Source organism: Aricia agestis, chromosome 6 (genome assembly GCF_905147365.1).
Source record: "Aricia agestis chromosome 6, ilAriAges1.1, whole genome shotgun sequence".
Classification (NCBI taxonomy): domain Eukaryota; kingdom Metazoa; phylum Arthropoda; class Insecta; order Lepidoptera; family Lycaenidae; genus Aricia; species Aricia agestis.
Genome location: NC_056411.1, coordinates 18805212 through 18828162, shown reverse-complemented (window position 1 = coordinate 18828162; position 22951 = coordinate 18805212). Strand labels below are relative to the sequence as shown.

Here is a 22951-nt window from a genome sequence, read left to right as displayed (position 1 = left end):
TTATGAGTTTTGACATTATATATTATTATACTTAATTATGACCTTTGTCTGTGATTTATTGGATATTATTATTATTTTGTGACATTTAAATAATTATTATGTATTTTAGATAATTTTTAACTTGTAACTTGTAAGGGACATTTTAGATATTTTTAATTTTATTATTAAGATGAATTATTGTTTACAAAATGGCATTCTAGTAGTTAAGTTTTATTTTAATTAATTAAGTTTACTTTGAAACATTAAAAATTTAAACAAATACATTACTTATTTTTATGGATCAATTACATACCTGATTTCACTTATTATATAATATTATTGTACTGACGATGTTTATATTGAATTGTAATAATAATGTTGTGCATATCTGTAATTGACATAAGCGCATAACCCTTAATCTGAGTACTGTAACTGATTGTAATGATTGTGTTTATGTTGTAGATGTGTCTTTGAAATAAATATATAAATAAATAAATAAATATTTTTTTTATCAAAATTATCAATATTAAATGGTTTTTTAAACATGTAACATCAAAATATAGTGTCTGAACTGAATGCCTGACAAACAGTCCTTCATTACCTGGAAAGGCGGCTGCTGGTAGTGGTGGTGAGGATGCGGGTGCGGATGTGGGTGGGGGTGGGGCGTGTGCGCGGGCGAGGGGGGCGGGTACAGCGCAGGGGAGGGCGCGGCGGGCGATGGCGCGGGGGGCGCGTACTCGCCGCCCCCACCCACTCCGACCCCGCCCCCGACGCCCACACCGCCGCCCACGCCCACACCGACGCCACCGCCGTGGTGGTACATTCGGACCTATAACATAAAAAGGTTGTGAAAACCTGCTAACCTAAAAATACTTTCTGTACGTGGTACATTTTATGGTAAGATGATCCATGCGTCGGATGGGCATGTAAAAAGTCGGTCCTGCGCCTGGAGATTTACTGAGTTCTTAGAGCAGGACGCGGCATTCTCGTCGAGTCTCAAAACGGTTTCGTAGTAGGCCTACTGATCTCTCGCCAGTCGTGTCGGTCTTCCATCCCACTGGGTTATGAGAATAAAGGAATAGAGAGTGCTCTATGTATTGCGCATACACTTGGGCACTGTAAAATTATTCCTGCATAACTGGCGTGGTTTCAATGAAACTGGCCACCGTCAACGAAACCGGTGTGGGGAGTTATTTATGTGAGAGAGAGACAGGTGCTCACCATGTGCTGGTACTGGAGCGCCGGCTGCGGCGGCGCGGGGTGCGGGTGCGGGTACGGCACGAATTGCTGCATCGGCGCCGGCGCCAGCAGCGGCTGACCCGTCGCCGTCGCCACCTGCACGCCCGATCCTAGGAATATACGGATAATGTTAAATATTGTAGCGATACCCACAATTAGCCTCACAATCCTGCATCGCGCTATCGAAGTTTCTGAGGACGGCAAGATATATACAACGTCTGAAATGACGTCAGTGTGCTTCGGCCTGACCGAGCATGCTATCTGGCTCGGTCGGAAGATCCTCTTTTTCGGCCGCCACTTTCATTGTTAAAAGATCAAAAGATAGATAACTAAGATTGTAATCTACTAAAGACCGTGAGGCAAGAAAATTTGGTAAGAAAACGTGTTCTTTACGCTTGCGCCTTAAAAGTAAGCGTAGAACTTTTGTATAGGAAATTAGGAACACTTGCCTAAGTATCTATTACAATGTTTCGCACTAGTTAACCAATAGCAACGTCCTGCATTTTATGTCATCATGTCAACTACATATTAATGTTGCACGCTACGAATAATAAAAACTAAGGAAGACTAACTGTGAGAAAAAAAATTGTTCGACGAGTCTACAAAATGAGTACCGAATACATGCATATTGCATACTTTATGCATGTGTTCGGTACTCAATTTTGTGTATTATTGAAGTGTCAATACGCGGTCTCAAAACGCGGTTCGGCTCTGTGATTGGTCCAAATTTTTACAGCTAACCAATCACAGAACCTGAACTGTGTCTTGAGACCGAGATGCATCTTGAGTACTGACTATTTATACCGGCCTTAGTGTTTCGTTGCTATTGCCATAATATTTTAGTGTGCGAAAAGGAACCAAATTCGAAACGGTTGAAGTATGGGAGTTACGTTTCCTTAGTTTTCATTATTCGTAGGTTGCGCGTCAAAGAGAGGGACGTCTCATATGCGACTTTGAGGATTAAGGTGTGCGAAAGAGATAGAGATGTTACCTTTCCTGAAGTTCCTCTGCGGCTGCTGCATGGGCCCGTGTTGTCCCGCGCCGCCCGCCATCGCAGCGCCGCCGCTCATCGCCGCCCCGTACAGCTGCAAACAGACATACAATTAGCATTTGATATACGGATAATTCTTATTCAATGTGAAGGCAACACAACAACTTCGGTGTCAGTGGCCGGTTTAATTAAAAACAACACAGCTATGGTAAAGTCGTTTCGTAGGCTCTAAGTGTGTTTACAATACACAAAAACACACTGTTCCTTTAAAATATTAATTAACAAAAAGATAGAGATTATAGGCATAAACCCGAGTTTAATCGTGGCCATCAGGCTTGTGGATTAACTTTTTTCTTGTCAGACAATAAGGTGGTCAACCTGCATTGTCCTAAAAAAATCCCGATATTGTTCAAAATAAAAAGTAGACAAGAAGTAATGATAGATGTTTGTAATTAAAAAGGACTGGATTAAAATTTTTTGACTAAAACAATAATAACAAGCAGTTTTACAAGAAAACACATTTCAAGTCTCTTTATCAATTAGAGTCAAACGTAAAATAGCTATACAAGTTATTAGTAGATAAATACTCGCTCGTGCCTTTTTAAAGCCCCCGCAGACTGTAGATTTTTAGTCGGCCGATAGTTTAATCGGAAGCTTAATCAGTACGAAGACGTACGAGGGTGCGCACACTAAACTATTTGTATCGGCCGATAATTATGTACTGAAATTCCAATTTGGTCAAACTATCTGCCTACTAAAAGTCTGTAGTGTGCGGGGGCTCTTAAACTTTCAAATAGATCGATTTATCGCCCCCGAAACCCCCTATTAGAGATGAAAATTCCCCGGAAAGTTTCCATTTCTAAGGAATATTTCCTGAAAACTTCCAAATTTGGAAGTTTTGAAAACTATCATTTATCTTACAAAGACAGTTGTGACGTTTATTTTTAAATGCAAATAACCAGCGACCACATAACCCAATAGACGCCTAATGTTTTGATTTCTCTTAGAAAATTATTGTGTCAATGTGCTGAGGTAAGCGACGCGGGGGGAGAGGTAAGAAATGCATTACGATTGGCCAATTCAAATTCACGGCATGTCATAAATCAGAACTAGTGATGGGAAGTACGAGAAGCGCTTATCAAAAGAAATAAAAAAACCAGTACATATTTATTTTAAAGTATAGAATGAAGAAAAGACTTTGATTAATTGTGGCAAGCTTCTAAAAATATTTTTAAACGTTTTTGGATTATATATCACTCATAGAAAAGTACCTTATACTTACCTAAGTATATTTAAAAATATACTTTTTTTACAAATTATATATATATATACTTTTTTTAAACTTTTAAAGGGCAAAAATTCTGTAATATTAAACTCACTCACTCGGCGAAACACAGCGCGAGTGCTGTTTCACGCCGGTTTTCTGTGAGAACGTGGTATTTCTCCGGTCGAGCCGGTCCATTCGTGCCGAAGCATGGCTCTCCCACGTTTATATATATATATATATATATATATATATATATATATATATATATATATATATATATATAATATGAATCTTATATCTTTAAAACGAGCAATTCTTGTATATATAAAGATATAAGATTCATATTATATATTCATATTGTCAAAATACTTTTTATGAATTACTTTTTCCTCCTTTGCGTCATTGTTTTTATTTACATAATAATCTAATTGCAGTTCTGTCAAATCAGTAACAAATAATCTGATAATTAAATAAAGTCAGTGTTATCATCGCTAATAATACGCTTTAATGCCTGACCAAAGTGTAAGTGACGTTTTTCCTCGATCTTTGAACCATCGAAATACAATACTTGCTGTAGAAGGGCATTTTCAAAAAAATGTGTACCCCTGGTTTTTACCTTGTCCCTTGACTTCGCTACAGATTATTTGTAAAAAATTACATACTAACATTTTGTAATTTTAATGTAGGAGCATAAACAAGTTTTCTTTTATTAAAATACATTCACGTTTGTATATAATTTTATTTAGTATGAGATTTATAAGGGTTTTTAAGTACCGAAACCTATTAAATTCACCTGTCCCCTTCCCAGAAGTTGTAACAAAATCTTTAATAACTATTTTTTTTCTTAAAGTAAGTTACTTAAAAAACTTATGTTAGATTCTTAAATACTTAATGTATCAATTGAATGTCTTGTTATTGAAAAATCTAACATAATTTAACTACAAATTAATTAAAATTATAATCATGAAAAAACAACCCGGCCGGAATGTTCGGTTTAGTGACCGTTTTTTTTAGTTTTATAAACATACTACAAAAATATTTTCGGCACTAAATGATAGCACTATATTTCATTGTACATCGAGAAACTTCAATTTAAATTTAGTAGTTAAAAATCTGCTACAAGACGCGGACGCAGGTTGGATGGTTCTTCAGGAACGGTTTATTTGTTCAGATAAGTGACCATATTTTGTAAGCATTATTATACTTTCTCCAACTGTTTTTACTGTTGACACGTTGCAAAATTAGTTTAGTATTTAGTATAAAAAATGAAATTGTGATAACTCTTATCGGTTATTTACAAACACTTTAAAAGTAAAAGAAAGTAATATTACGTGACTTCCGACTTGTGACTTTTCGTATGGTCACATATAATGGAACGGACAAGTCACAACAGGCGGAAAGCATAAGGCTTAGTTCACATTTTAAATAAATTATTTTTTTATTCACGGTTTTATTAATAAAATTGGAGATTTTTAAACTGGTACGATTAACGTACAAATATATTTTTTATTACTTATGTGTTAAGGTGACGCCGCGTTAAAGTAAAAAACCGTTTTGGATATGTTTTAGATTGCTAGTTTTCTATGAAAGGCCGGCCCGGCCTCTCACAGAAAACAAGCAATGGAACAGCAAAAAATGGAAAGGGCGTAAGTGACAAAATAGTTTTGTCGCGTAATTTAAAAACCATAAATACATTTCATATAAGCTATGGGCAAATTAAAGTGTATGCTTGAACCAATCCATGTACATTTTTGGAAGCTTAAATCACTCTTCTCTGTAGGGAAAAATAGGAATCCTTTTTTTTTACACAGGTCTATTTGATTGATTATTCTGTGTTATAAAAGTTGACCAATCGTGTTATGCTATGGGTAAATCAAAGGCAAAGACATGATAAATACTGACAATGAACTTTAATTTCTTAGCTTTAGTTATTGCTGAGAAAAATCGATATCGCTACAGCCAAATCATAAAGGCGTCGACTTTACTTAACAATAACAAATATACTATTTAAAATTTAAGTACCTAAAAGTTTTATGTTTTTTAAAAATTTTGATTTTATTTCCACTACTTTTCTATCAGTAAAGTTGAAAATCATTTTGTGTCGTTGATATTTGCAGATTTATAATAACTAGACATCAGATTATATGCATTTGCATACTTGCATATGCAAATGCATATAATGTCACTTTTTAGGCGATAGTGCATATTTTGGCAATTTTTCGTTGATAGTGCATATTTCGGTAGTTTAACTTCCATGGGCATTAAGATTGCAATCGGAAAATGTTGGTAGAAAATTATTATTGGCGTATAATAAATAAATAAAAAGTCTTTATTTCAAGAAATTAAAAATCCTGGATTTTATGAAATTATAAAAATTGGCGCTTTTATTAATGTCACTACCGGAAAAGTCTTAAAAAAAATAATAAATTTTAATATTAAGTGACTTTTGATTGTGCATATTTTGTGCAAATTTCGACCATTTTTCGTGCATATTTGCATGGATATTTCGGCACTTTGATCGTGCATATAATCCGATGTCATTAATAACTTAGGAATTCGTAGACATGTGAACACATCTTTATGATTATGAGATGTTCGTCCCTCTAATTATTGAAGTTAAATCTATGAAATCAAAGAATTTTTTACTTTTATAAGTAGTGCAACAATAAAAATATTTAAATAAAAGGTTTTTGTGTTATAAAAACTCCTTTAAATATGTTAAATATTACTTACTCATGTAAAAAAATGAAAAATAACCTAGTGGTTGGGTCACATAGTCACACTATGGATTAAAAATAATTGCTACTCTTGTTGATCCTTGAAATTATCTAATTTTTTTTTAATAAACAATTAAATATGCATTTCACTAGATTAAATTAACGAAGAAATCCATTTATTGCTGTATTTTTTTGTATTAAATTATATTTTACATTTAGTCGCACAACGGAATCTGTTTCGTCGAAAATTCGATTTTGTTTCAATAATATCAGAATAATATAACGTTTTCAGCGTTCTTTTTAACTTATTCCATTAGTTCAATATTTTTCCTTGTATATGACATTCAAAAAAAGGTAAATAAATGACCTTAAAAAATATAGACATATTTTTGCAAGGGTACACGTTTTTTTGAAAATGCCCAGAAACAGGACTGTCCCACGAGGAATCCACCTTCCTCAGTTTCTCATTACAAAGGCAAAAAATGTTATAAATTTTATTCGTCAGAAACGAGTGATGTTACTTCATAAAAACAGGCCAAAACCGTGAAACGTTTCTCGAAATTTCATAGAGATACTGTGTCAATATAATAATTATGGGTTTATCTAAAAGTTTGGACTTCATAATTAGTGTACTTAGACTATTTGCATATTTCGACTGCTAAGTTACTTAGATAAGTACTATTATCTGAGGGAGAGATAAGAGGGAAAGTAAGCGTAAGTAAAGACTAACGTTAAGAATATCAAAAATATTTTTAAAACGGGCCTTTGACCCACCACACATTCGCCCGTATCTCTTGTGTCGCCAGGATCGAAAGCAACCACGAAAATCATTAAATAATCTCAGGGAGCTTGAGGGATATGCTAAAGCTGTATGGGAGCGGTCGTAATTTTTATACAAATCACTTTCGATAGCATTTCGATTACACGGCTATCGACAGTTTCGACTTTCGGCTTATCCGAGCGCAATCGCAGACGCTCGACGCACTAACAATGACATTGTGCTGTAACCTTAACGTGTAGGTTTATCGTTCAGTGGGTTATCAGCATTGGGCCTATCAATACTGAGATCACAAACCATAGCAAAATCATTTGTTATAAGAAATTTTGTGTGTTAAATAAAAAAGTTATTGATTATAATATACTGACATTAATTACTGTTTAGATGTGTCAATGTGCAAAGGATTGAGGTGATAACGGTAGGTATGTGTAAGAATAATGTTTTAGATTTAGGGCCTGTTTCACCACTTCCTGATAAAGTGCCGAATAGGCTATTCACATTTTTTTTGACAGATTTTCCATACTTCATCTGTCAAGCTAATTAATAATTGGTATATAAAAAAAAATAGCCTATTCGTCACTTATCAGGAAGTGGTGAAACAGGCCCTTAGGGTTTATTTGGTTTAGTCTACTTAGTTCATACATTTGCCAAATTTGGTCATTAGGTCAAGGATCTATAAGATGTAAATTTTATAATATTATTAACTATGGAAATCATATTAACTTTTTAAATGGGAAGTTTGTCTGTGGCCTTAAAGCTAGAACGATTTGAATTAAATTTGATTTGGAGACACTTTGAGTCCCAGTTTTTATTAACAAAAAAAAATGGTTCCCGCGCAATAAAATTAATTTAGGTGCGACTAAGTTGCGAGAAACTTCTAGCACCAACAACTTGTTTTGCGTTTAAGCGTGTATTTAACTTCTTATACATCTTAAATAACAAAATTCTATATCAGAAATTGTAACAATGCTTGCAGTTTTAGGCGATAATTTTCTGATCATGATCATTTTTTGTTAACTATTTCTAAAATTCTTGAATTAAGGTCATTGCGAATCGGTTTGCCTTGATACTATTTAAAAAATGTTCAAAGGAAGTGAAATATGTAAAAACCAAGGTTAATTCAAGTCTATTTTTATATTGTATTCTTAAAATAATATGAATAGTATGTTTATAGGAAAATATTATATTTTTATTATTATATTTTCTTTCTACCTGACTTAATACGTGACGGCAGTTACAATAATTGATAAACTTTGAAACTATATCTGACCTCTTATTACATAAACTAAACTTATCTTAATATGTACAATTATCTTTTAATTGTCTTCTAATTGATATTTTATTTTTCAGGTTAGGTAGAAAACTTAAAAATACCAAGAATAAAAATAATATGATCACATACATAATAATATGGGTGGTAGCATTCCTGCTGTCGATAAAGATCTTCAACAAGCTAACCACCGGCAAATGTTACGACCACACCGTCATGAGCGGTAAAGTGGTGGTGGTGACTGGCTCCAGCGGCGGTATCGGCTTCGAGACCGCCCTAGAACTCGCCAGAAGAGGAGCCAAGGTCATAGTGGCCTGCCGAAGAGAGCAGAGAGGGGAGAAGGCGGTCCGAAGAATAATCCGAAAGACCGGCAACAAACGAATACGATTCATGCATTTAGACTTAACGTCGATAAAATCGATTCGAATATTCGTCGACGAATTTAAATCGAGCGAGGCGAAGCTCGACGTGCTCATAAACAACGCGGGCGCGATCCTGACGACTCGAGAGCGAACCGAGGACGGAATACTCATGGACTTGCAGATCAACTACTTGGGTCCCTTTTTGTTAACCGTACTGTTGGTGCCCCTGCTAAAACGAGCCGTATTCAGTCGCGTCATAGTGGTTTCATCCGCTTGGCACAAATTTGGGACGATAGACGATTTAAACAGCGACAAACATGGGTATATCCAGGCTTACGCGAACTCTAAGCTATGCAATATACTCTTCAGCAACGAACTTTCCGGACGTTTGGAGGACACCGGCGTCGTTGTGAACAGTTTGAACCCTGGTCAAGTGAACACATCTCTGTACAGGAGCTCGACGGTTCTGGAGAAGCTTCGTAGTCTGCTCCTGTATGCCTTCTTCAAGACGCCGGAAGAGGGCGCCCAGACGTCGGTATACCTGGCCATATCTGACGACTGTGCCGAAATCACTGGGAGGTATTTCGAAGATTGCGGGGAAGCCAAGCCGTCGTGTAGGGCGCTGGATGAGAGCTTAGCGGCTAAACTGTGGGAGGAGTCGCGAGAACTGGTCGGCATGACGCAAGAGGAATTAGACGAATGTTTTAAGTAATATAAATAAAAATTAAAATATTATTATTATTAACAAAATCTTTACTTTATTTCTCGATATACCTTTGGTAAAAATTGTTTAATGAATAGAATTTCTATGATAGATTGATGTTTAAAATTAGATAAAACCACTCGGAAAACAAAACCAATTATTAGGAGTAAAATTCACAGCAAACATTAGTAAGTAACACAAGTAAGCCTGTACAATTTTTATTCTTTTAGGCCAGCTAACGAAAAACCCAGAGTTAGAAAACTCAATCACTCTCAAACGTTGTGAGGAGGACAGGAAGTAAGCATTATTGTTAGGGCTATCTTATTTTAGCGTTTAAAACATTTGAAGAAATCTCGCATTAGAGAAGGGGTAGAGCGACGAAGCTCTCGCTAATAAAGGATTATGTTAGAGCGAGACGACACTACAGCCGTCTCTTTTCACACAAGGACAGGGGGGACTATATTCTCGCTCCTGCATTAAAGGGTTACGTTAGAGCGACAGTAAAGTCATCTCGTTTCACACAGAAAGGGGGCGAGGCTCACCGCGTCGCGGCGTCGCTCGGGCAGCAGCAGCAGCGGGCACGCGCGGCACTCGCACGCCTCTACCTATACGCAGCGGCGTGCGTCACGCACACTTTATAAATATCTAGTTGCTAGACAACGTATAGATACTGCTTAAATATAGTAATATAACCCTAAAAGTAAATATGGACAATTGACAAGTTTCCGTAGTGTGACGTAAAGTTATATACGGGTAATTTTATCTATGTCTACTCGCTAAGTAACCTCTAGAAAGTCTAATAGTTACGCCTGCTCCAACTTCCACCGCAGCCTTGAACCACAATTGTTTCTTATAAATGTCTATAGAAAATCCGTCATTTTTTCCCATACGACCTTTCCATATGTTTTCTTGCGCAGACAGATCTTCTTGTGGCAGTTATGTCTTATACTAAGTGTATCGCACATATTTTTAAGTTTTTAACCTCCTGCAAATACATTAGCTACAATTAATATACTTACGGGGTGCGGATGTGAAAGGTAGGGCGGGGGCTGCTGCGCGGCCGCCGCTGCCGCCGCGATCACAGCATATCCTGGCACCGTCACCTGATACAAACACAATGCTGAAGTACAACAGCAGCAGTATTCTACATTGTATTATCGAGGAAATTGATTCCTAGTCAGTTGACGGACCTACGTAATATGGTCGGCTTATGTCAATACAATGTTAGCTGTGATCGGTCGGATGGGTTGGACTTAACGCGATCAAATTACTTAGGTCCGCCATCGCCCATCAGCCTAGGAATAAGCTTCTCTGATAGTACCTCTATAAGATATGACACGTTAAGTGTTATACAGATGTTGTGATTGTAGTTACTAGTGTCCGTCCGAAACTGATTTTTCAGCCGAAACCGATACCGAAACCGAACTTTCGGCCATACTCTCAGTTTCGGCCGAAACCGAAACTTGGTAAAACATTTAAAATTACGATTATTTATTGAATTTTATTGATTTTTAACATAAATTACAACTTCTTAAACTGAAGTACCACATAGAATTTTTTACTTTTTGCGACATTTCTTAAAATAAATATTATTGATCTTGGACTAGATCGCCATAATATAAAGGCGTTTATTATTCATTAAGAACTTAGTTTAATAAAACGAAGTTTTAAGTGTGATTGGTGAAATTCCCCTTAATGTATTACAACGAAGGAATACCCTAAGAAACAAGAGAAGTTATTTCAAGTCATTTTATTTAGGTGCGATTTCACCTAAAAAATAGATAACGCGCTTAGTGTATACTGAAACGGTTCTAAACGTATAAACGCGTTTATAGCACCAAATTGCATTTCACCAACAACGTTCACAGCAAATCCGAGTTTTATCTTCAGAACGTCCAATGTTGTACGGTTAAACTTCATAAAAGCCGTTAAAGTCCTGTCAGTGTAGTGTCATGGCGAATCGAAAATTATAGACGTAAAAAATTTCAAGATAATATGTTTTGATATTATGCGTTTGGGTAGTTTATGTATCGTTTCTTGCTTTTTTGTTGTTAAAATAACGTAAATAGACTCCAAAATGATAAAACGATGTAAAATCATCGCATGACGTGACATAAACTTGGATTTATTAACCGTGATTAAAATAAAAGAAGATTATGAAATCCATTTGAAACAAAACGAGATTTACATACCCGTAGGAACGCGTTCAATGAGTACTAAATAATAATAATACAACATTGTGGGGTAATTCAGTGGATATCGAAAAAGCATTCCGTGTTCAAAAAAAATGTGTCCGAGCTATTTGTGGCTCCTGGTATTTGGAAAGTTGCAGACCACTTTTTAAGAAGCTGCGCTTATTACCGCTAGCCTGTATGTATATTCGAGAGCTTTGTATGTTCGTTAGGTTAGTTTAGGTTAGATCCAGAATACTTTAAACTCAGTTCAGATGAAGGTCGGAAAAATGAGAGATATAAGTTAAACTTTATCGTCCTCGGAGTAATTTGAATACATACAGGCTATACACATATTTAATAATATACCCAAACAACTTAAGGAACTACCCTCGAACAATAAATTTAAAAAGGAATTGACATCTTGGCTAATGGAAAATTGTTTTTATGACTTAAAAGAATTCATGGTACAAAGTAAAAAATGGTATTAAACTTGTTTATATAATTTATTAAGATAGAATAATTATACTAGGCTTAAATTATTTTTTTTGACACAATAATATGTTTTGACGTAATTTTAATTTTAAACTATTGACTATGAATTATGTTTGACATTAGTTATTACTTATGATGCATTTTGACTTGAGAAATTTTATATAATTAGTAATTACCCATAACTTACTATTATGATGTGTTAAAATGATTTACTTTAAATTATATATACCATTATTGTCTCGCTTTTTAAAGAAAGTATTGGTTGTTAATTTCATTTTGATATATATTATTAATTAGAGGACTTAATTTTGCATTGCACACCATTTTAATATGGTAGAATGAAAGATTCAATTGTATAATATATATATAATTAAGACCAACCTGTACTTCATTCTGGCAATAAATGAATTATGAATTATGAACAAGCCAACAGTTATGTATAAGTATTAAAAAGGCCTGCGTTTGTCTTAAAAATAAAATTCAATAATATAATTTCGATAACAATAAGTTTAGACAATTTAATGGAAATAAAACGAAGTGCTAATTTTTGATTTAGGGCTAATATGGAAAACTTATATTTCTCAGTTCGCCACCATCTATTGAATCGTGTTTTGAGATTATTCTCAAAACACGATTAAATAGATGGTGGCGAACTGAGCCGGGGCCTCGCTTACAAGCAAGCACGAGTTAACTGTGAAGTTTACTGAACGAAGCATGAGTTTCGGCGGGGCCGAAAGTTTCGGCGGGGCCGAAAGTTTCGGCTATATTTTGGCCGAAACCGAAACTCAGGCCGAAACTAGATTTTTTGGCCGAAACCGAAACCGAAAGTTCGGTCGGTCACTAGTAGTTACATTATCACATCTCACACAACTCATGTTTTAAATATAAGTAACCCGTGAATGTGTGCACGCAGGAAGTACGTAAGTAAATTTTATCAAAATCAGTTCAGTAAATTCGAAGTTTGGATTCGAATTTGCTGAACTGATTTTGATGAAATTTCATTAAACATAAATTTATATCCCCATTTTAATACAATATGTTATAATAAAAGTGTTTTCATGTTTTAGTAGAGAAAGCAGTATATAATCAGTAGTTACCATGTGTGGCGGCGGCGGTGGCACGTAGCTCACGCCCGCGCCGACTACGCCCACCCCGCCAATGCCCACGCCCACTCCACCCACGCCCATGCCCACGCCGCCCATGCCCACCGGCGTACCTGGCGTGTGTGGTCTGCAACAAACATGTTACTTAAAAAAAAGAATATATACAGTCCAATAGAGCTCCTCCTCTTTTTTGGAAGTCGGTTAAAAATAAGTACACATAATATTATTTTAATTTTACATTGTTTCTATTAACATTTGACATGCCCTCTCATTATAAAGGAAGGATACTTTATAGTTTCAGTACGAATGTGCGTAATCAGCAAGGAAAATACTCCGTAAACCAGCGCAGTTTCGCTAAGTCTGTAATTGTAGCAGTCACGAGCAAGGGCGTCGCCAGCCGATTGCGCAGGGGGGGGCCAAGTTGACTTTACCTACTACAATTCATACTTTTCTCATTCTCTATTTAAAATGAGAAAAGTAGTTATGAATTGTAGGTAAAGTCGACAGCACATGAAGCTTTTCACTTGTACTACGAGCCTTACATCTATTACCAGATTTTAATATTATAGTGGTCGTTGTTTGCATTATATTTGGCTTTTAGAATCTATAGGGGGGGGGCAGCTGCCCCTCCCTGCCACCCCCTTGGCGACACCCTTGGTCACGAGCGCCGATTAGGTTGATAAAGTAGCAAAAATACTGGATTTAAGAGTTAGGACACACGTAACAATGATGTTGATAGTTTTTTTTATATTCTAGTCGCTGACAGCAACATGTACAGTTTCTTATACAGTCACGACCGGGCCGTAAACGCACAACTCCCCGTCGGCAGCGGTAGCGGCATTCACTGGAGTACGATGATGCCGCCCGCTCTTTTAGTTTGTACCATCAAGAAATTTATTCATAGGCAGATATATTAGTATATATAGGAATCAACTTCCTTCAGTGTACATACCTGCTGTGACTAGGCGTGGTGGGGCTGCGGGGTGTGAACGGCTTGGCGCTGGGGTTGAACTCCTTGGCGTTGGGGTTGAGCTTGGAGTTCTTGAGCGCCGCCGCGACTCGCTCCACGCGTTCGGGCGACGTGGACGCCGGCGGCGACGACGACGACGCCGACCGCTCTTCCGCCGCCTCCTCGGGTTTGGGCGGCACTGGTGCCGGCTGCAACATGAACGTAGATTACGCCTCTTACAAACATTTTTAGGGTTTCCAGTTTAACATTTTTTATTCGTAAGGAGCTGTTAGTGTACAAGAAATCTGCATACTCGAGACGCAATCGAGTATCGAATCAACTCGATCTCAGCAGGATTTGATACTGCCGTCATTTACATTAGCGCGCTCTATCTTGCGGTGGCTTAATTTGTAACTAATCAGTGTGCCGAGTGTGAGTTTTTGTTTGACATTCGATCGTGAACGCGTTTGGCGTTTACTAAGATTTTGTATGGGAGCTGGGCTCACTCCCGTGAGCGTCGCTAGGTGGCGCTGTACAAATCCCATATAAAATCTTAGTAAACGCCAAACGCGTTCACGATCGAATGTGAAACAAAAACTCACACTCGGGCCTCTGGATCGAGAAATTTGACGTTTGGTCATCGTGATATCGATTTAGTTTCATCAAAGCTAAATTAAAATTGGTATCGGATTCGACGACTCGTAATCGAATCAGACCAGTTGATGCCCGGTTCCAATATACACAAAACGAATCGTTTTGCTTACGGATGGTAGGTTCGAGGACGAGGCGTAACCCGAAAGTGTTTCTATAAAAAACGTTTCGTAAGCAAAGTTACCGTATGCTTGGTACCTGCGGATGGTAGGCGGTAGGGAGGGCTTTTATAACGGACCGTTAGGTTATTGTATGGGCATGGAAGCATGTGGCGTTTCTATAAATTATTTTGTTACGTCCAAGTTTACTAGACGTTAGTTGTTTACATACCGCGCGAAATCAGGCGGTTGAACGTTGTTGTGTTCTTTAATATTGTAAGAAATACTCATTATGTCTCATTCAGACAGTGATCAGACTGATCTTAGTGATCTAGAACTTTTATCAGACTGGAATGGATCTGATTCCGACGAAAATAGTGGTAACAATCATAGGATCATTCAGATTTTTAGCTTAGATTTCGACTAGATAAACCGTGCGTTGAAAGCTTACTTGCTGAAAATATAATATACCCTTACTTAAAAGTGAAGAGAACCTGCAGGTATGTATGTAGTGACTGTTTTAATTTGTTGCTTAAAAATAAAATGATCAAAATTATTTTACTTTTGGTGCCTGGAAAGGAACCTACTTACGATGCACAGTGTGATAAAAACCTCAATTTTGTTCCACCTTGTTTTTCTTTCAAAATATTATAGTTGATAGCTATATAAACATTAGAGTAAAACTCCGAGATCGATATTCTTTGTAATTTTTTTTAAAGAGAGTCAAAGTTGGCCTTTATCTGGGTCAATTTGCAAAAAAAAATTAATTTACAAAAAACTAATCAAGTAACATTATTTTTGTTTATACCAATTGAATAAACACTTAATACTATACTTTTTTCCAAATTTATTTAACCTACTGTGATCAAGTAGAGATATGTTAATTTATTAATAATTTTAGTTTTTCATTATTTTAAGCATTTTAAATTTTAATTTTAAATATTATTTTAAATGTCAAATCAATGATCACAGTATTTAATAGGTATTTTGCGTTTTGTTCTCTTCGGCAATAATGGGTAAAACTTGGTAAAACTACATTTTCTACTAAAATGTTTTTTTTCTTCATCGTAACAAACCAAATTAAATAAAACGCGGATTATTTAAGTGATTATTAAGTGATCAAGCCAGTAATAAACATTAGTTACCATAAATTTGAAATGAGTAGGTTTTTAATATCAAAACGCAGTATTACCGTTGGGAGGGCTTTGGTTAGCGCGTTACTAACGACTGTTCGTAGCAGGTAGAAGCTAAAATAACTTTGTGAAACGCCTTTAACGGTTCGTTACCCGTAAGTGAAAAACGTTTGGTAGCTGATGTACAGTGACGATTCGTTAAATATAGGAACCGGGCATAAGTTGTTGTCATAATATGTAGTGGACATGAACTGACCTTGTGATGTATGGTGCGTTTGGGCGGGTCGGAGGGTGCGCCGGCGTTGGCGGACACCTCGGGCGGGCTCGGCGGTGCGGGCCCGGGGCTCGGCGCGGCGGCCGCTGCCGGCACAGCGTGCTGCGTGCGACAATTATACGACATTCGTTAATATACTTTATTTAGATAACGGGTAACTTACAAATGTCGATGTCTGGAAAGGTTGGAGAATCGCTGCACTTAGCGTGACCAGGCAAACGATCAGACAAAACACAAAACGTCAGTGCTGGAACGTGAAGTTATACGTCGCTGCGTAGTGTCGCTTAGTGCAGTCTCGCCTTCAAGACTTAAGTGTACGGTACAGAGCCGGATTTTTTTAATGAGTCTTATCTGCCACCATCCTAGGACGTTGCCTCCTAGGACGCCATAGGACGGCCATGGCCTATACTGCCTATACATAAATCCAGAGCTGGTACGGTACCTGTGGCGGTATAGGCGCGGGCGCGGCGGGCGGGGGGTGGTGCGCGTGCGGCGGTGCGGGCGAGGCGTGCGGCAGCGGCGCCGGCGCCACGGCCCCTGACGTCACCAGCTTGAACTCCTGACCGAACTTGCGCAGCTCCTGTGAGTATATTTTTGAAGTTAACATAGTTCGAAAAGGCAGCCCACCGATATTTTGTCCCACACGTGAAAACATATTAAGGATAAGTTTAGTGTTGCTGACAAGCTAATCTTTTACTCTGGCTGCTGCCTTTTTCAGACAGCAAATATAACAGTCACATATTTTAAGTAAGAAGCTACTATAAAATAGTAAGCATTGCAAGATAGTAAATATTTTTTCCTACCTGCACATCATCCTTGCGTACATCTTGCGGCGGCGGGGGCGGGGCGTGCGCGGGGTGCGGCACGTGGTGCCGCGGCGGTCGCGCGTGACTCTCCGCGCCCGGGGGCGGGTTCTGTGCAGTCAAATATTTAAATTATTTTATAAGCATTATATATTTATTTATTTATTTAGGGCCGTCTATGGGCTCTGCGCCGTCTTTTTTTTTTTTGCGAAATTTTTGTTGTGTATAAGCATTATATTATAATAATTCTTCATAATTATAGAAAGGTACATTGAGAACATTTTATACACAACAATAATTTCGCGAAATTAAATTATGCTTCAAAGCTATCTTTTGTTAAAACATTAGTTAGAAAACTACAGATCTTCAATGAGACAAAATATTTCTACATAACACAAAATAGGTCTTTCACAAGAAAGAAAATTACGTAATTCTCAAAGGCAATAACTGAATTGACAGGTATAGCTAATAAATATCTTTTTTTCTTCTTGTATATTATATTCCTATAATAATTATTATTACAAGGAGTTATGAACTTACATGGTGATGGTGTGGCGGGAACCCTTGTCTCGGTATGGGTGCCGGTCTAGGCTCCCCATTCATTTTGCCACCAGCTGCAGCTCTGTTGAATAGAACGTATAAATTACACCACAATTACATAATATAACCCTGGGATAAAAGCCATCCTCTACTTCCCGTATCTGCATACCGAATTTCATTAAAATCGGTACACAGACACTTAATAGTTTATAGCGCAGAACCGATCATTTTTTCAGAATAAAAAGGACTCTTCTCCTCTCTCGAGACACGAGTACCTCTAAACCAAATTTCATAAAAATTGGTTCAGCAGTTTAACAGTGAAGAAACAACGGACTGCACACTCACATTTACATTATTAAATATGGAATATTTGCATGTATTTGTATTTAATTTAAATACTTTTCGTGCAACAAAACTAAGTGATAATACTTTAGGGTGTGTAAGTGTTCCTTGTTGAGTTCACCGTGGGAGTAGCAGCGCTGAAAGACCATTTTTTTTTCACATTTATCGAGAAACTCGTGACGTTGGGGCGCCCATACAAATGGAAAAAAATTGGTCTTTCAGCGCTGCCACTTTCACAATGATCTCTCTACAAGGAACACATGCACACCCTAAAAATATATTATCACTAAGTTTTGGTACACCTTGTATAATACTGTTACGTACTGGTGATGAGCGAAGGGCGGCGGGAAGGGTGGGGGGGCGTGGTAGGCGGCCGCCTGCGCCGCGTAGCTCTTGCCGGGCGGCGCGTGCGCACCGCTCCCGCTGCTCGACGTACTCGAAGCGGGGCTGTTGGACTAGAACAGTAATGACAAAATTAAACACATGTATAGACTGACCAAATATTTATAGACTGGACTGGTGTGAGATAGAAAGCTGCGCCGATAGACGCTATCAGTTTTTTTAACAACTTATAGATAACATGTATAGTATCTAATATATTAGTTTAACTCTACGAATAATAAAAACTTTTTAGCATGTTTATTTTTCGTACTTCTATGTTGTATCTTTTTCTATTTGTTATTCTTCTATGTGTTCCTTTATAATGCAATGGCTATCGAGGAAATTGTTTCATATGTAGTTGACGGACCTACGTCATTTGGTAGGCTTATGTCCTCACAAGGGCGTCGCCAGGGGGGGCAGGGAGGGGCAGCTGCCCCCCCCTAGAGACTCTAAAAAAAGTTGCCAAATATAATGCAAAAGCAACGACCACTATAATATTAAAATCTGGTAATAGATGTAAGGCTCGTAGTACAAGTGAAAAGTTTCATGTGCTGTCGACTTTACCTACAATTCATACCTACTTTTCTCATTTATAGAGAGTGAGTAAAGTATGAATTGTAGACTGTAGTAGGTAAAGTCAACTTGCCCCCCCCTGCGCCATCGGCTGGCGACGCCCTTGTGTCCTCAGAACAGGAAAATAAGGAGAAGTGTTATGTAGCGCCGTTATTTTAGATATTTAAAAAGAAATATATTTTTATTGTTATACTAGATGACGCCCGCAATTCCGTAGCACCAATATTAGTTTATCGCGCGGAAACCGTACATTTTAAGTACCATTTGTCTTTTCCCGGGATTCAAACTTTCTCCATGCCAAATTTCAGCGAAATCGGTTCAGCGGTTTGGGCGTGAAGAGGTAACAGACAGACAGACAGACAGACTTTCGCATTTGTAATATTAGTATGGATGTATGGAATTATGAATCTTACCTGTTCTTCTGGCCTGGGCGTGGCGGGCGCGGGCTGCGGCTGCGGCGCGGGCGGCGCGGCGGGCGGGGTGAGCAGGTGTCGCGGGGGGCGGTCCTTGTCGCGCGACGTGAACGGCTTGCCCCCCGCGCCGGACCCCGCCCCACCCGCCCCGCCCCCTCCACCGTTTCCCGACTTCGTGGGCTTGCCCGGCTGAAAATAGATCGGTTTTGAGATATATTGTACTGGACCGATGTAACACAAGCAGCGTTGCCATACGTCCCGATTTTGATGGGACGTCCCGATTTTTAATTCAAAATTAAATGTCCCGCGCGGGACAGGCGCAGCCCCGCTTTTCGGGTATAACTCGAACGTACGTGCAGCGGGCTGAGAAAGAAAGGTGAGTAATGAAGACAAAAGTGTGGGAGATAGAGGAGTGGATTTTCTATGGCTATTTTTGCTATTTATTGTCAGGTAAACGTAATTTTAAGTCAAATAAAAATATAAAAACTCGAGAACTTTTGAATTTTCCCGCTTTTGATACAAGAATCCCGCGATCTTCACTCAAAAAGTTCCGAAGTCCCGACTTGGCACAAAATAGATCTGGCAACGCTGAACACGAGCCACGTACCTGCATGCCCTTTCTCTTGTTGGGTATGACGTATTTGCCGGTGTCGGGGCGCGCGACGGCTGCGAACGCCGCCTCCTCGTCGCCGTTCTCCAGGTCTATGCGCGCCTTGTACGCCGGCGCGCTCTCTATCTCCGCCGCTATTTCCTCGGCCTTCGCTTCTGCGTCTCTGTTAACATTTGTACTTTGTAATGAACACATAGATAGACAAGTTACTGGGCTGCTACTAACAAACAACGACTAATTTTATAGGTCCCGAGTGTAAGCCTTGTACAAAATAGCACTGTCTTTTCCTTGACTCTCGTAACGGTTTTTACGTATGAACACCGTTACGAGAATCGACCGAACTATCTTTTTACATGCTCTTTCGATACATGAGTTTGCCAGACGAGAAACTCATGTACTTGTACATTTACACTCCTACCGAACTTGGAAACATCTTTTCATCGCGAGAATTCAAACCCACCTCTGCAACAAGAGCCAAACTACAAATCACTGGACCACGAAAGCTCTATATTGTATACTCAGTACCAAACCTATTATACACGATTATAGGGAATCTAGCCCAAAACCTATTAAGGGATAGCGTACCTATAATCCTGCGTATCCTTCCGTTGCAGCGGCAGCGTGTACCCCGCTAGCGAGTGGTCGTAGGTGCTGTGGACGCCGTACACCTCCTCGTTCTTGCGGAACATGTCGTTGGCGTCCCAGCCGTTGGCGCGATCGAGCTCCAGCTCGTCCCGCCCCGCCTCCTCCTCGCACCCGTCCCACGGCTCTAGGTGCCGCTCCTCCGCCGTCCGACCGTTACCTGCACGATTTATTTTAACTTCAGTACGGACCCCTTATATTGTGTAACTTTTGATGCACACGAACTTCATTGTTTATGTACACACTTTTGACGTTTGGACTTTTTAAAACAAAATTTAAAAGTAGTAAACGTTTATATTGGTTAGATTGACTTATAAAAAGTAAAACGTCAAAATTGTGACCATAAATTTTTAATTTCATGTTAATTAAAGTTACATAATAAGAGGGCAGAATTGAGACTAGCACAAGTGGACTGTGGATCCTTGTACAGTAGGTTACTTGACTAAAATAAATGATATTATTTAATATCTTAAAAAATGACGAAGATACAAAAAAAATATGATTATCATAAGAACATGTTGGTCAGCGAAAAACTTGCCATAGCCGAAATAGTTTTGCAGAAAACTAGGATATTTTTAAATCCATTTGTCTACAAGTTTTAATGTATAAAAATTGCCACTTCGACGCTGTTATAAGAGCATATCGTCGAAAAGAACAGGATCTCTCTGCACAATGCAATAGCACTTAGCCAATATCAAGCTAGGCACTAACCATTAAACTTGGAGATGGCGGCGTCGGTCTGGAAGACGTCGTGCGTGGCGTACTCGAGGTCGGAGTCCTTGGCGCGGATGGAGACCACATCCTGTGGCTTGAAGATCAGCTTCTCCACCACAGAGTCCACAGCCACCGCGCCCTCTTGGTCCACGCGGTGCGCCACTTCTAGTACCACCTGGGACACATGGGTTTCATACAGTACACTGATAATAATTCCTACACTGGTTTCGGTGACGGTGGCCGTTTTCATTGAAACCAGGCCAGGTACGCAGGAGAAATTTTATAGTGCCCAGATGTGTGAGCACTACACAAGATAACTCTCTCTCTTCCTTTATTCTCATAACCCAGTGGGACGGAAGACTGACACGACTGGCGAGAGATCAGGCGCAGGACCGACTTGGCAGGACAGGATGTATTGACGTGAATGGACACTATTTTGAAAAGATAAAATAAAGGTAAAAACTTGCTAATTTAATCAGTATTTTTAATGTCTAAAGACTTTCAGTTTGACACTTGTAATATGTTGAAATTTGGCGCTTTTCGGCTTTGCCGTGTAAATTTTTAAAGCAAGATAATCGAAATCAATATAAATATTTTTATAATATTTCCTAACTTCTAGCGAAATCTCCTATAGCTTCAAAGCTCTCTCCGTAAAGCACATGTTTATCCCATATCGTAATACAGAACCAATACGTTACTTGTTTTCTTCCTAAATGAACCAAAAACCTATATCACTCGCACGACGGTTACGTCACATTACTCCGAGCCTATTGCAATTCAAGCGAGCAATCGTCAAATGGCTTTTTATTTTTTGTTAAACTAATCCTGGGGTTAGCTCAACGGTTGACGATATGAATGGAGATTATTATTTAAGCTTCATACGTATTTAAAAAGTAATTTATGTTTTATATTGTCTGTATCAATAACACGTTGAATTCTGTTTTGTCTATAGATATCACTTCACTAATACACCCATGGGCGTACCCAGGTTCTAGGCCAGGGGGGGGGCAAAATTACCCAGTTTCTGGGCCAGGGGGGGGGGCAAATTACGCAGATTCTGTGCCAGGGGGGGGGGGGGGGGGGCAAATCAGATTTTTTTTTTATAAGCTAGGTGTTTATAAAGATGAAAGTACTATATAATATACTTAGTAGGGATGTCAACATGATCCAGGGGGGAGGCAGCTCCCCCCCCCCTCGGTACGCCCATGAATACACCTATACTCCAGACAAGACAAAACAGTAATTTGCTATTCAGTGGCTAGTTCTAGTTATTAGTACCTTCGGGGAGAACCTCTGTGGACTGTGATCTATGTAGTTTACATAAGAATTCATCCACATATTACATAAGAACCTTTAAAGGGGTTTAAATGACAATTATAATATTATGTTAAAGGTATTGAAAAAAGCGTGACATAGATGGGGTTAAAACTACTTTTATGTGACATTATTTATGTGGATGGCCCAATAACGTTACGTAAGTACTATACACGCTACATCTCCGGTGTCCGGGTGTTCGGATGTACACAATTAACATTACTATCAGTTTAGGAAGCGATAAGGGAACAAAGGGCCCGCGATAACAAGCATCATCCATTCACAAATTAACGGCCCTACCATACAATAACCTTTGCCCGTGACGTCGTTAGCCAACATAGGAAAAATACTCCCCCCAAAGGATCCGTACACTTCCCAGTTTATAGTACATTCTGTGGATAGTACTTATTAAAAAAAATTGTTTACCCCAAAAATTAAC

The 22951-nt window shown here is 38.5% G+C and overlaps 1 protein-coding gene across 1 annotated transcript in view; it reads right to left on the bottom strand.

Moving 5' to 3' along the window:
* LOC121728353 (ataxin-2-like protein) overlaps positions 1-22951 on the bottom strand; it is a 43288-nt gene that overhangs the window by 4555 nt on the left and 15782 nt on the right. The window contains exons 3-17 of the mRNA XM_042116517.1: positions 21196-21373; positions 20428-20644; positions 19840-20005; positions 19233-19421; positions 18190-18320; positions 17524-17605; positions 16984-17094; positions 16623-16760; positions 16163-16282; positions 14028-14233; positions 13070-13202; positions 10326-10409; positions 2210-2303; positions 1201-1328; positions 581-808 (exon numbers count right to left, since the gene is read on the bottom strand). Of these exons, the coding sequence (XP_041972451.1) occupies positions 581-808; positions 1201-1328; positions 2210-2303; positions 10326-10409; positions 13070-13202; positions 14028-14233; positions 16163-16282; positions 16623-16760; positions 16984-17094; positions 17524-17605; positions 18190-18320; positions 19233-19421; positions 19840-20005; positions 20428-20644; positions 21196-21373 (2205 nt within the window). The remainder of the gene's footprint in view (positions 1-580; positions 809-1200; positions 1329-2209; positions 2304-10325; positions 10410-13069; positions 13203-14027; positions 14234-16162; positions 16283-16622; positions 16761-16983; positions 17095-17523; positions 17606-18189; positions 18321-19232; positions 19422-19839; positions 20006-20427; positions 20645-21195; positions 21374-22951) is intronic.